Here is a 15,657-nt window from a genome sequence, read left to right as displayed (position 1 = left end):
CATATTGGCTGAGGAAAGTGACACCAGCCAGTAAAACGCAGCTTCAGGAACAATGCATCTGTAAGAGAAGGGGGAGGTCAGTGAACTGATGTTGCTGCAGCCACTGGGAGTGTGTGTAAAACACCCCCACACCCCCTGCTGACACCTCCGTACAACATACAGCGGTGGCAGCAAAAGAGTTAATCCATGCGTGTTAACATTGTGTGTTTAATGTGTTACATTAAAGAGAAACTACAGTCTGCTCACATAATTTGTAATAAAAACATCTTTGCCATTCTGAAGCTTCCCTCCAACCACTTTGCATATTATTTTTGCCAAATATGCTGCAGAAATCTCCCTCCACGGAGTCTGGCTGCAACCATTTTAACTGTGGGCAGCTGAAGCTGCTGCCTGTTCACTTCCTGGATTTACACAGACACACAGAGGCACAACTCCAGCTCTGTGGCTCTCATTGGCAATCTTAGGACTTATCCCCCCTCCCTTCCTGGCAAACTCTTAGGAGAGTGAGAGAGAAAGCGCTGTGCGTGATGTCATAAGCCTAGGCTAATGACCAGACAAGAAACAGGAAGTGGACTGTATAAGGTATTTACTGGCAGAAAAAAAATGTTTTACTATCCAAAGTTAAAACAACATGGGCAGAAGATTTAATAGATGGAAAGAGGAAAAAAATGACTGAAGTTCCACTCTAAAGTAGATCTAAAGGTAAAACTTATTTTTTTCATGTTGGACATAGTAAGGGAGGGTTATAACACGTCATTTAAAATTTTTTTTTGCCATCTATGTTGCATTGGGGAGATTTCCTCTAACGTCCTATCCTGTAGCCGGGGAAGCTTGACTGCCTCCCGCCCACCATATAGACAAATGACTTGGACACGGCGCGACCCCGTTCTCGGCAAAGAGCCGCGGCTCTTTACCCATGTGATCGGCTGTGTCCAATCACAGCCAGTCACACGTAAACAAGGAGATGCCCTTTATCGGCTCTCCTCGCCTCACACAGACAGAGTGTGAGGTGAGGAGAGCCGATCAGCGGCATCTGCTCACAGGGAAGATGTGTATAGGTAATCAGTGTACTGATAACAATGCAGCCCCAAAAAGTGCTCATCAATGATGCCACTCTGGGCTCATCAGTGCTGTATATTAGTGCCACCTCACCACTGCCCATCAGTGCAGACTCATCAGTGCACATCAGTGAAGGAGAAAAATTACTTATTTACAAAAATGTCTGACAGAAACTAAGAAAAACTTTTTTTTTTCAAAATTTTTGGTCTTTTTACATTTTTTTTTTTTTTTAATCAAAAAATAAAAAAGCCCAGCGGTGATTAAATACCACCAAAAGAAAGCTCTATTTGTGGGAAGAAAATGATAACAAATATATTTGGGTACAGCGTTGCATTACAGCGCAATTGTCTTTTTTCTTTAAGTATGTAAACAGTAAAAAAGGGAGAACAGACTATATTGGGCCCCATAAAGAATGAGGAAGGACATCTGGTTACAAAGGATGGGGAGATGGCAAAGGTATTGAATTTCTTCTTCTCCTCAGTCTTCACGGGGGGGGGGGCTTCAGTAACCAAAACTGCAGTGTATATCCTCATGACACATCATAGGAAGCACCTCCATGGTTAACAGAGGACAGAATTAAAATTAGACTTGGGAAACTTAACATTAATAAATCACTGGGACCAGATGGCTTGCACCCGAGGGTACTTAGGGAACGCAGTCAAGTAATTGCCAGTCTACTGACTGGCATGGTACCAGCTGATTGGAGAAAAGCCAATGTAGCACCAATATTTAAAAAGGGCCCAAAATACATCCCTGGGAATTACAGACCAGTTAGCCTAACATCAATAGTATGCAAGATCTTGGAGGGGATGACAAGAGACTATATACAAGATTTTAGTAATGAGAACGGTATTGTTAGCAGTAATCAGCATGGATTCATGAAGAATCATTCTTGTCAAACCAATCTATTAACCTTCTATGAGAAGGTGAGTTGCCATCTAGATAAAGGAAGGCCCATAGATGTGGTGTATCTGGATTTTGCAAAAGCATTTGACACAGTTCCCCATATACGTTTACTGTACAAAAAAGGTCAGTTGGCATGGACTATAGGGTGAGTACATGGATTGAAAATTGGCTACAAGGGCAAGTTCAGAGGGTGGTGATAAATGGGGAGTATTTGGAATGGTCAGGGGTGGGTAGTGGGGTTCCCCAGGGTTCTGTGCTGGGACCAGTCCTATTTATTTTGTTCATAAACGACCTGGAGGATGGGGTAAACAGTTCAATCTCTGTATTTACGGACTATACTAAGCTAAACTGGGCAATAACTTCTCCGCAGGATGTGGAAACCTTGCAAAAAGATCTGAACAAATTAATGGGGTGGGCGACTAGATGGCAAATGAGGTTTAATGTAGAAAAATGTAAAATAATACATTTGGGTGGCAAAAATATGAATGAAATCTATACACTGGGGGGAGAACCTCTGGGGGAATCTAGGATGGAAAAGGACCTGGGGGTCCTAGTAGATGATAGGCTCAGCAATGGCATGCAATGCCAAGCTGCTGCTAACAAGGCAAACAGAATCTTGGCATGCATTAAATAGGGGATCAACTCCAGAGATAAAACGATATTTCTCCCGCTCTACAAGACTCTGGTCCAGCCGCACCTGGAGTATGCTGTCCGGTTCTGTGCACCAGTCCTCAGGAAGGATGTACTGGAAATGGAGCGAGTACAAAGAAGGGCAAAAAAGCTAATAAAGGGTCTGGAGGATAGTAGTTATGAGGAAAGGTTGCGAGCACTGAACTTATTCTCTCTGGAGAAGAGACGCTTGGGAGGGGATATGATTTAAATTTATAAATATCGTACTGGTGACCCCGCAATAGGGATAAAACTTCTTCGCGGAAGGGAGTTTAACAAGACACATGGCCACTCATTAAAATGAGAAGAGGTTTAACCTTTAAAATACGTAGAGGGCTCTTTACTGTAAGAGCGGCAAAGATGTGGAATTCCCTTCCAGGGGGGGGGGGGCATCAAAAAAACTATTAGATAAGCACCTGAATGACCGCAGCATAAAGGGATATACAATGTAATACTGACATACAGTGGGGACGGAAAGTATTCAGACCCCCTTAAATTTTTCACTCTTTGTTATATTGCAGCCATTTGCTAAAATCATTTAAGTTCATTTTTTTCCTCATTAATGTACACACAGCACCCCATATTGACAGAAAAACACAGAATTGTTGAAATTTTTGCAGATTTATTAAAAAAGAAAAACTGAAATATCAGACCCTTTGCTGTGACACTCATATATTTAACTCAGGTGCTGTCCATTTCTTCTGATCATCCTTGAGATGGTTCTACACCTTCATTTGAGTGCAGCTGTGTTTGATTATACTGATTGGACTTGATTAGGAAAGCCACACACCTGTCTATATAAGACCTCACAGCTCACGGTGCATGTCAGAGCAAATGAGAATCATGAGGTCAAAGGAACTGCCTGAAGAGCTCAGAGACAGAATTGTGGAAAGGCACAGACCTAAAAATGACTGTCCACCAACGTTTACCATCCAAGCTGACAGAACTGGAGAGGATCTGCAAGGAGGAATGGCAGAGGATCCCCAAATCCAGGTGTGAAAAACTTGTTGCATCTTTCCCAAAAAGACTCATGGCTGTATTAGATCGAAAGGGTGCTTCTACTAAATACTGAGCAAAGGGTCTGAATACTTAGGACCATGTAATATTTCAGTTTTTCTTTTTTAATAAATCTGCAAAAATGTCAACAATTCTGTGTTTTTCTGTCAATATGGGGTGCTGTGTGTACATTAATGAGGAAAAAAAATTAACTTTAAACGATTATAGCAAATGGCTGCAATATAACAGAGTGAAAAATTTAAGGGGGTCTGAATACTTTCCGTCCCCACTTTATAATCACACATAGGTTGGACTTGTGTCTTTTTTCAACCTCACCTACTATGTAACTATGTCATTAAAAGTGTGAGAGCACTGAAAGCTGAAAATTGGCCTGGGAAGGAAGGGGGTGAAAGTGCCCAGTATTGAGGTGGTTAACTTGGTTCACCTTTAGAACCAAGTTACATGTTTCACCCGTTTTTAGGGTGCTCCTAAAAACAGGTGAAACGTGTAACTTGGTTCCAAAGGTGAATGTATTCTTTAACCACCTCAATACTGGGCACTTTCACCCCCTTCCTTCCCAGGCCAATTTTCAGCTTTCCTGCTGCCCTCCGCTCCCTGCTGCCCTCTGTCCCTGAGGGAGCTGTATGGAGAGACGTTCCCTGAACTAGCTGTCACTTTTTAAAAACAGCGCAGCCATGCAGGGCTCTGCCCACACGGCCATGGTATGTATGGTTATTCATACACAGGTATATACACAGGTCCAGACATCCTTTGCGGCTGTCGGCTTGTAGTTTTCAATGAACTACCACAATGCTGTTGAGTTCTGTGGTAGTTGATTGAGTTTTCCTGTCAGTGTGAAACTGCCTGATCATATGATGTACAGGCAGACAGCTCACACTGACAGTCTGCATGAGTCCTGCATGACAATCTGCTGATTGATGGTGCAATGTCTTCCAGGCTCCTAAAATAAATAAATAAAAAATAATAATAAATGCCCTTTTTTTTTTTTTACCTGCAAAAAATGTTCATTTAGTTGTTTGTTTTTTAAACTGAATTTATCCTTTAACAGAAAGTGAGAGAAAATCCTTCTAAAGTTATGAAATTTCAGGTTGTCCCTAGAAATGAGCTTGGGTGTGTTCAAATGCTCTTCTGAAGCCACATGGTTTGTCAGGAAGCTGTCACCTGTAATAGGCCAGTCATCAGCAGTGGAGGCGTTCCATGCCCCAAAAGCGCACATATACAAGGGCATGTTTACATGCAGCTGCAGGGTGGGGAATGCCTCGGACACAGATGATTGGCCCATTACAGGTGACAACATCCTAGCAGGCTCGGTCACGTGAATTTGGAAGAGAACCTGAGCAAACCAAAGCTCATTGCTAGTTGTCAGAAAAATAGGGTGAATCTCCATAACGAGGGCACAAACAGCACTAAAAACCTGACAGGTGTTCTAATCTCTTTTCACTCTATCCAAAAATAAAAAAGTTTTGCCTTTTAGTTATACCTTTTAAGGCAGCCCATTCATTTGAATAGGCTGCCTAATGTGCCACAACAGACCAACAACGGGACCGGCTACATTCTTGCTAGTGCAGCACAAAGTAGTGTGTTACTACGCATTGGGGTGCGCTTTAACAAAGGGGCATTTGGGAACCATTCACAATCAGTGGCTCTGCAGACCACCAATATACGTAATGTGCAATACCTCAGCACAGAAGTGTGAATGGACTCGTATTACTCACCTGTCCTGCTGTCCAGGCTGCTGCTATTTGCAGTCTAAAGCCTCGTACACACGATGCGATTGTTGGCAGGGGATTGTCTATTGACAGACTGTTGGCTTAAAATCTGACCGTTAGTACGCTCCTTTTGACAATTGTTGTCCAACTTTCTGCCAACAAATGTTGGATGACATGCTAGTACATTTTCGGCGGACAACGGTTGGTTTTCAGATTTTCTGATGGTCAGTACACAAGTCCGTCACATAAAAGTTGAAAGTACAAACACGCATGCTCGGAATCAATGCTCACCAAACACGAAATTAGGAAAAGGGGCACAAAGGGTGGCGCTCAAGAGCTGAAATTCCTCGTAGTACGTCACTACCTTTCTGTTTGTGGGCCGACAATTGTGTACCGTTTGTATGCAAGACAATACAGGCACACGCCCTTTTGACAAAAATCAGGCGCTCGTTTGGCCAACAATCGCGTTGTGCTCGTTTGGCCAACAATCGCGTTGTGTGTACGAGGCTTAAGGCTTCATTCACAGGTTATTGTAGTGGCAGCATATTCCTGTGGCTGGATTCACAGGTGGATGTGGATGGCTGTGGCCACTCAGCCTGTACAAAGCAATGACAATCTTATGTTGGCCACAGCTGTTTCAGCTGTTTTGAGGGTGTTCATATGTAAGTGCACATGGAGAAATTACCTGTGTTAGGGATGAGTGGACGAAAGCTGTTTGATATGATTCCCCATTGCTGTCTTGGAGGTGCAACAGGAAGTAAGAGGAAATCTCTACAAAGTAAGGGTGATTTTCCCCCCCTAAGACAGCTTTCCACTTTGGAAGATTTACCTTCACTTCTAGTTCTGGTGACAATCGGGGATAAAATCGGTGTGTTTAGATACTAGTCCAAAACCACATAAACAAGCCCCCCCCCCCCCAGGAAGTTGTCATCTGTATTGGCCAATCATCAAGCCCAGTACGGGTATATACTTGACATGTTTATGTAGAATGGTTTTGGTTTTCTGTCAAACCATTTCAAGAGACTCCCTGGTTCTTTTCATAGGTGACAGATCTTCAGGGGTCATTCAAACTTTATCAATCTGTTGCTGTGCTTTGATGCATTAAGGCGGCTGGCCCATTCATTATAAATTAAATTACTAACATATCACATTGGATCAAAAATACACATGCACACTATTAGCAGGTGACTTTAGCTTATTTTCACTCCATAAAAGCAACACTTTATTAAACCAAAGCCTTTTTGCAACCACGTCTGCTTTAGCTCTACTCTGGTACCTCAGGGGGCCTGGGACTGTCACCCCGACCTTACTACACCCTTATATACCCAGTTTTGTTAACTTCTGCAGTTCTTGTTGCTCAATCTGGAACTCAAATGCTGTTGATTTTTTTTTTTTTTACTTCAATATAAATTATTTGAAAAGAAAAAATACATATTTTTTTTTTTTTTTAACAACCTTGCACACCATATCCCACAGGATGTGTGCAATATGATGTGACGTGCATTGCATTCTACTGCACAGTGCATTAGGGTGCCATTTAAAATGAAGGACACATAGAGCAGGTGATTTGCGGGATTGCATGATAATGCCCTTGTTTTACCATGCATTGTCACAACGCAGCATTGTGAGTGTACCTTGCGGGTGCAAATTTCTGGGTGACAGGCTGGTCCAGCACACATTAAAGGCTCTCTAGGCCCATATGCAACAACCACATTATTTTATTAAGTACAATTTTAAGAAAAATCAGCACAATAATTGACTCTAGATAGACCTTAAAAACTTGGCAACTCTGTCTGGACCATTATGGAGATCTGGTAGCACCTGTTGTATAAGACCAGTGGCTGGTTGCACTCCTTTTGGTAAGATGGTAGTTTCCAGATTTTAAATATCCCTGGACATGAGGTGTGTGTTAACATAAACCTGTCATAAAACAGAATATGGGGTCTGCTATTGCTGACCTTTTTCTAAAAATGCTAGCCACATTAGTGTCTTATCGTGATTATTAATATGTGGTTTACACAGGATGACGGGAGTTTTTTCAGTGGTGCGGAGAGAGAGTATAATGTGCAAAACTGGAAGATTAAAGCGGAGCAAGCAAAAAAAGCAGAATTCTTCCGTGAAGCTGAAAAACTTAAACATCAGTAAGTGATCAATTTGGTCTTGTATGTAACTTGAAATACATAAAAACGTGTCTATTTTCACTTGCCCATCATGTATTTACAACTACAGTGTTGATAGCTAGTAACTACAGAGTACATAGAGAATGTTGGCAAGTTATGTTCCATATCCTTTTGCCATGTCATGTCAAACCTTTGTGGTGATGGCCATGTCCAGTTGGTTGTGCATACGTTATCTGGCTAACAAACAGACTTTCAAATGAAAGATTGTTATACAAATGTGTGGTTCTGGCAGCCGGTCACCTGCCCGGAGACTGACAACTCATGATGCTGATCCAGGGCAAACTGGGTCTTGTGCTTGCGGTACCCCAGGGAAACTGTTTAATGTAAGGGCTCTTTCACACTGGAGTACTCCGCCAGCAAATCTGCCTGCTCATCATCGGGGGGGGGAGCGATCCACTGATCCCCCGCTGAGCAGGTGGATGACAGGGCTGTGTCCGCTCAGGTTATGCAGAGTGGACACGGATACAGCCCGTATTCCTCTATGGGCGGTCAGATGTAAATGGACCGCCTGTCTGTTTATATCCCACTGTCATCCAATCCGATCCGCCAGACAAATGTGGAATGAATCCCCCCATCTGTCTGTTTTTATTGGATCAGATGTCGGTGGGTGTAAACGGACACATGTCCGTTTACATCAGCCGCTTTATAGAGGACAGTGGATAGTCCAATTGGGTTCACCTAAAAAGCTGACATGTGGACCTGATCGAATTGCCCCTGTGAAAGAGGCCTTATACTTGTCTCTTGCACTGTTCCCTCTTAAATTAATACATTTATGGTACAAACAAACATTTATGTTTGATTCTGTGATTGCTGAATGAATGTTGTTCTGATTATCAGGCAGGAGGAGATCAGTTCCCACTGCAGTGTAATCAAGTATCTGTCTTTTTGAGAATGCCAAAATCTCACTGTAGTACTGTGATGAAGCCCTCTGAATATATTGACCTGTGAAAGAGGGATGATAGGGGTATGCAAAGGCATCTGTCTTTTGCAGATTTTTATGGGGAAAAAAGATGTTGTTGCTGTGACAAGTCTCGAGATGTAAAATTTCTGGAAATTTTGAAGCTCGGAAAAAAAACAGTTTTTTGGGGGGGGTAAAAATGGAAATTTTCGGAAAAATTTTAAAAAATGCTACATTAGCACTTTTTTGTCTTTTTAAGATTGAAAGTCATTCTGTTACTTTAGGAACATAAAATATGACTATGGACAATTTGACTTGGCATAAAATTATCACAACTAGCATATTCAAAATATAGTGCAGCCAAACAATTATCACAAACAGAATTTACTTTTTTATAATATTTATTTGTAACAAAGGGAGCAACAATCTCATGAACTGCTTACTAGTTTATGTGGAACAGCCAAAATGCCTCCAAAAAACAATTTTCAAAACCAAAAGTAACAATTTTTCATATTTCCTCTCCACAGTATTAAATAAAAATAAAAACCCCATTCTCATAAATAGAATTGAAGATGGGGGAAGTGTTAAGCAGAGAGTGGGACTAAGTTTCAATGGACATTTAATCAGAATCATTTTCTGAGCTGAAATTGTCAGTATCAGTCTCTGCTTCTGCAGCTACTCTTTTTTTGTCTGTCATCACAATTAGGAACCTCTAAAAACTTAAGGTTTGACCGGACCGGTTCTTGTTACAATAGCAGCACAGCACCTCCTAAAGGAAGAAATGCATACTGTTCTTGTATTGGAGGATTCAGTTTGTTACCTAGGACTTGCTTGTCCTCACTCAGTGCACAGAAATTAGAATAATCTGATATCATACATTTTTTTTAGAAATGACTTGGAAAATATTTGAACACCCTGTCTTAAAATATTTTATTCATCATGTTAAAATAAAATATTCCACAATTTTTTTTTTTTTCTTTTTCCAATTTTTTGGAAAAAAACAAAAAAGCCTTCAGGAAAAAAACTGTCTCAACTTTGCTTTGGAAACAAAGAGGATGGAAGAAACAATGAAAAATTTATACCAATTAATACCCTTATCCTATTGAAAGTCAGAAATTTAAAATGGGTTTTTAATGGAATATTAGTTATGTACACATCACTGTGTTTTTTTGTGTCTATAAGGATATTTCTTTTTTTCAGAATAACGCTTATTGAGAAAGACAGAAATGGGCTTCTCTCTAACAAGAAAAACGACTTCCAGGCCGAGCACGGCACGCTGGAAGAATATGAGCAAAAGCTGACAAATGGCAGAAGAGCAGAAAGTAAAGTGTTATCTTACTCTTGGTCTAAAACGCTTATCTTCTCCTAATAGTTAAAAGGGATGGGTTCATTCAACTCTAAAGTTGTTGTAAACCCCTACAAATACCCAGTGAAGTGACTGGCCTTACATTATACACAGAGACAAAAGTTGTACCTGTTTATCTACAGCCCTTTCCTCTCTACAGCCTAATAAAATACACCGATCTGGCTTTTTCTCAACTCCAGAAGGCAGGGGGCGGGCATCTGATGTCACACACTGCACAGCATAGAGTAGGGAGTTTAGTGTAATCTGTGACCTGAATGGGGGCAATGGACACCCCCCCTCTACACAGTCTCATAAGAAAACATGCATAATAGAGGCTGTCAATCACCTACTGTGTGCTGGAAGGGGGGCATCTCCCATATTGTGTCCACATAAGCTGTCCGAAGTGACACCTGCAGAGGGAGGAGAGATCTGATCTGAACCACATTAGGTGCTTTGGATCAAGGCAAGTACACACTATAGAGGGATATGCTATGTTCATTTTTCACAAAACCACTTTAAATATTATTTTTTGACAAATACAGCCAATTCTTGGTTGCTATTCTGATCCCCTGGTTCCAAAGTATTATGAATCAATGACTAAGCTTGCAAATCATTACTTCTGACTTCAGTCTGAATTTGCTTACTGCATGATCATTCCGTATCAGTGATTTTAAGTCTTGAGGCAGGCAGCTATCATTTGCAGAAGGAGGTCCATAGTTGCAGCCCACTCAATACAAGTAATGTTTAAATGCTACTAATAAAATATAGTAAACCACCCTATAATACGGTTTCTCTTTGTGGGTATTTTATAGCAATTATCATATAAATTACAAGCCTTTTATGGCACTTCCACTTTGAATATTTTATTTTACTTAACAGAAATGAAAACTCAACAGCATCTTTCAAAAATTCATAACCATGTAAAGCGACTCCAACTCCAATTAAAAGATGTGAAGCCTACTTCAGAATGTAAGTCTATTCTTTACTAATGTGATTTACTATATTTTTATAAAAATACAGATTAGCACTTATCTCTGAGAGTAGCTGAAAGAGGAACTGCTTTCCCTATAACTAATCAGCTTTTCCCTGTCACTTCCAGCATATGCAGGGAATTAAGGGGGTAATCTGTTTGGCTGGTAGGAGCAGCACTTGCATGTCTTCATTTTAGACATTTTTTAAATGAGGACATTTCCATGTCTTTTTCTTTTCCCACGTTATTTTGTTCTGCTAATAGTACATTATGCCCAATTAAAGTGTTTCCAACCCCTTATTCGCTTTTTTTGGTCTGTTCAGTATACCACTGAATGTGTTTTATTATACCTGTTGATTATGTTAGAAATTCAGAGCTGTCTTGTGCTCTGGTCCTGTATTATCTCAAGAAGTCTACAAATAATAGTTATCACAAGACTACAGAATGATTACTCTTTGTTGTGGATAAAAAGATAGGATGGGGTTGAGAAATTTAGGGAAAGATATTTCAGCTGAGCTGACAATGCTGAGCGGAGTGCGTTTCTGGCATATCAATCGGTATTTTTCTGTGCTTGCAGGGTCTTTAAGGGAATAAAACACAGGTAATGTGTATGTATTGCGCATGTATTTTTTATTTGGCCATGGCATACATTTTAAATGTGCACTTGATCAGTATTAATGATGCATTATATTAATACTGTACCTATTTTTATAGTAGGAATTTTATGTTGCTTTTTTTTTACAGTTGTAGAGAAACTTAGAGAAATGATGGAAGAAGTAGACAACGCTATCAGTGCCTTTAAAGAAGAACAACGAATAATGTAAGCTATTTAATCTTATCTTGTAGACAGATTCAGATTTTTTTTTTTTTTAGAGATACAAGTTGATTATTTATTTGTATTTATTTCTTCATACAGGCCTGTCCGTTGCAATGACAGGCAGCAAAATACCATTTTAATGCATTGCATGTGCAGTGGATTGTGGTGCCATTCATTTTGCATCCCAATGCCCCAAGCCAGTGCACCACAATACACACCATCTGAGTGTTGTGGTGTTCAGTGAAAAAAAATAATGCACTTACACCTGTGTTGTGGTGCATGGCAGCTTATCCATATTAAAGTGATTTGTAAAGTCTCTCTTTTTTTTTTTTTTTTTTCCTATTAAAATAACAAACATGTCATTGATACCTGCTCTGTGCAGTAGTTTTGCACAGACCAGCCTAGATGCTCCTCTTCTCGGGTCCCTGGCTGGACCAACTGGCCCCTCCCTCCTGTTGAGTGCCCCCACAGCAAGAAGCTTGCTATGGGGGTACCTGAGCCACAGCACCGTGTATCCATTCAGACATGTAGCTGTGATTTGGCCCTGTCCTCTCTCTCCCCCTCTCTCTCTCATTATTGGATAACTGAGTTTGATTGACAGCAGTGGGAGCCAATGGCGCCGCTGCTGTGTCTCAGCCAATCAGTAGGGAGAGTCCCGGACAGCCGAGGCACTCGTGGACATGGCTGGATCGAGATGGGTCTCAGGTAAGTATTGGGGGGGGGGGGGGGGGAGGCTGCTGCACACAGAAATTTTTTTTTTTTTAATCTTAATGCACAGAATGGTCGGAGCCACTGTACTAACAATCCAACGTTAGTACAGTGATCTCCCTCGCTCAGCTGTTGTGTTCTTACAGGGGGACACCAACCCCCCCTCCCCACCAGAACACTCTTATCAGTCATTGGCTGAGACCGCTGACTGGGAGTTGGTCAGCTGCTGGATTTCCAGCATGCACGTCTGACTGAAGCCGACCGAACAGACTGTCGGACTGGCTGGCATACACACAGACCGAATGTTGGCTGGTTTTTATTGAACCGGCCAAGGTCTCCCGACATTTGGCCCCTATGTATGGGGCTTAACGAATGTGTGATAATGCACCACAAAGCAGCAAAAGGTGTTTTTTTTTTTTTTTTACTGGCAGTGGTTGCACCAGCTGTCAGTATTCAGGTGAATACATTGAGGTTGATTTACTAAAGGAAAATATTCTGTGCAGTTGCTCCGGAGCTTAGTAAATGAGGTAAAACTTTACTTTGCAAAAATATTCAATCACTTGCAAGGAAAAAAAATAAACTGCATTTTTGCTTGCACATGATTGGACGATAGAAATCAGCAGAGCTTCCCCTCATTTCAGAGGTCCCCCTCAGATCTAGAGCAACTGCACTTGCAGTGCACAGCATATTTGCCTTTAGTAAATCAACCCCCTAGTGATATACATGTATATGTGTGCAGTCAGAGCAATATGCTAAGAAGCGTCCACATTGTGGCACCATCCCAAATAACGTATAGAAGAAAAAGGGTGGAGGAGGGAAAAGGGGGAAAAGAATGTAACCACAAAAGGGGGGACATAAGGACAAACAAATCCCCTTCCTCCCACCAACATATAAAGGGACTTTAAATGTGCCAAAACAATGGGAAGACAAGACAGAAAAAATGTTATTAATAAATTCTTTAAAACCATAGGGGTGTCTTTTAAAAGCAAATTGACTGGATATACTGGTTACACTAAACAGGTAGCATTGGTAAAACCCAAAATACTGTGCAGGTAAGCATATCGATACGTTTCGTAACAAATTGCTTCTTCAGGGATCACACTTGATGATGACCAGCTAAAATATATGAGAAAACCTCAAACTCAGAATAACATAATGGAATACATGCACAATACAATATATTAAAAAAATACATACAAAATACTATTCATTTATCTTCTACCAGGTACAAAAAATGCAAATAGATATAATGCAGAGGGGGGAAAAAATTAAAAATATAAAAAATAATTATAAAAAAAAAAAAAAATGGAAAGAAAGGAACCTCCTTAACCACTTCAGCCCCGGAAGGTTTTACCCCCTTCCTGACCAGAGCACTTTTTACAATTCGGCACTGCGTCGCTTTAACTGCTAATTGCGCGGTCATGCAATGCTGTACCCAGACGAAATTTGCGTCCTTTTCTTCCCACAAATAGAGCTTTCTTTTGATGGTATTTGATCACCTCTGCCGTTTTTATTTTTTGCGCTATACACGGAAAAAGACCGAAAATTTTGAAAAAAAATTATATTTTCTACTTTTTGTTCTAAAAAAAATCCAATAAACTCAATTTTAGTCATACATTTAGGCCAAAATGTATTCGGCCACATGTCTTTGGTAAAAAAAAATGTCAATAAGTGTATATTTATTGGTTTGCGCAAAAGTTATAGCGCCTACAAACTAGGGTACATTTTCTGGAATTTACACAGCCTTTAATTTATGACTGCCTATGTCGTTTCTTGAGGTGCTAAAATGGCAGGGCAGTACAAAACCCCCACAAATTACCCCATTTTGGAAAGTAGACACCCCAAGGAAATTGCTGAGAGGCATGTTGAGCCCATTGAATATTCATTTTTTTTGTCCCAAGTGATTGAATAATGACAAAAAAAAAAAAATTACAAAAAGTTGTCACTAAATGATATATTGCTCACACAGGCCATGGGCATATGTGGAATTGCACCCCAAAATACATTTAGCTGCTTCTCCTGAGTATGGGGATACCACATGTGTGGGACTTTTTGGGAGCCTAGCCGCGTACAGGGCCCCGAAAACCAATCACTGCCTTCAGGATTTCTAAGGGCGTACATTTTTGATTTTACTCCTCACTACCTATCACAGTTTTGAAGGCCATAAAATGCCCAGATGGCATAAAACCCCCCCAAATGACCCCATTTTGGAAAGTAGACACCCCAAGCTATTTGCTTTGAGGCATATTGAGTCCATGGAATGTTTTATATTTTGACACAAGTTGCGGGAAAGTGACAAATTTTTTTTTTTTTTTGCACAAAGTTGTCACTAAATGATATATTGCTCACACAGGCCATGGGCATATGTGGAATTACACCCCAAAATACATTTAGCTACTTCTCCTGAGTACGGGGATACCACATGTGTGGGACTTTTTTGGAGCCTAGCCGCGTACGGGGCCCCGAAAACCAATCACCGCCTTCAGGATTTGTAAGGGTGCAAATTTTTGATTTCACTCTTCACTGCCTATCACAGTTTCGGAGGCCATGGAATGCCCAGGTGGCACAAACCCCCCCCCAAATGACCCCATTTTGGAAAGTAGACACCCCAAGCTATTTGCTAAGAGGCATGGTGAGTATTTTGCAGCTCTCATTTGTTTTTGAAAATAAAGAAAGACGAGAAAAAACATTTTTTTTTTTTTTTTTCTTTTTTCAATTTTCAAAACTTTGTGACAAAAAGTGAGGTCTGCAAAATACTCACTATACCTCTCATCAAATAGCTTGGGGTGTCTACTTTCCAAAATGGGGTCATTTGGGGGGGGGGGGGTTTGCCACCTGGGCATTCCATGGCCTCCGAAACTGTGATAGGCAGTGAAGAGTGAAATCAAAAATTTACGGCCTTAGAAAGCCTGAAGGCGGTGCTTAGTTTTTGGGGTCCCATACGCGGCTAGGCTCCCAAAAAGTCTCACACATGTGGTATCCCCGTACTCAGGAGAAGCAACAGAATGTATTTTGGGGTGTAATTTCACATATTCCCATGGCATGTTTGAGCAATATATCATTTAGTGACAACTTTGCGCAAAAAAAAATAAAAAAAATAAAAAATTGTCTCTTTCCCGCAACTTGTGTCACAATATAAAATATTCCATGGACTCGACATGCCTCTCAGCAAATAGCTTGGGGTGTCTACTTTCCAAAATGGGGTCATTTGGGGGGGTTTTGAACTGTCTTGGCATTTTATGCACAACATTTAGAAGCTTATGTCACACATCACCCACTCTTCTAACCACTTGAAGACAAAGCCCTTTCTGACACTTTTTGATTACATAAAAAAATAATTTTTTTTTGCAAGAAAATTACTTTGAACCCCCAAACATTA

At 40.7% G+C, this 15,657-nt stretch overlaps 1 protein-coding gene across 2 annotated transcripts in view; it reads left to right on the top strand.

Moving 5' to 3' along the window:
* The window catches only part of CCDC112 (coiled-coil domain containing 112), a 46,057-nt gene that overhangs the window by 4,482 nt on the left and 25,918 nt on the right, over window positions 1–15,657 (top strand). Inside the window, exons 2-5 of one of the 2 annotated variants that reach the window (XM_073624640.1) lie at window positions 7,383–7,501; window positions 9,639–9,760; window positions 10,663–10,752; window positions 11,498–11,573. In XM_073624640.1, coding sequence (XP_073480741.1) covers window positions 7,383–7,501; window positions 9,639–9,760; window positions 10,663–10,752; window positions 11,498–11,573 — 407 coding nt within the window. The remainder of the gene's footprint in view (window positions 1–7,382; window positions 7,502–9,638; window positions 9,761–10,662; window positions 10,753–11,497; window positions 11,574–15,657) is intronic. The other variant, XM_073624641.1, reaches the window with a different exon arrangement.

Source organism: Aquarana catesbeiana, linkage group LG01, assembly GCF_042186555.1.
Source record: "Aquarana catesbeiana isolate 2022-GZ linkage group LG01, ASM4218655v1, whole genome shotgun sequence".
NCBI classification, from domain to species: domain Eukaryota; kingdom Metazoa; phylum Chordata; class Amphibia; order Anura; family Ranidae; genus Aquarana; species Aquarana catesbeiana.
Note: the sequence above shows the minus strand (reverse complement) of the source record. Positions and strands in the feature narration are given on the sequence as shown.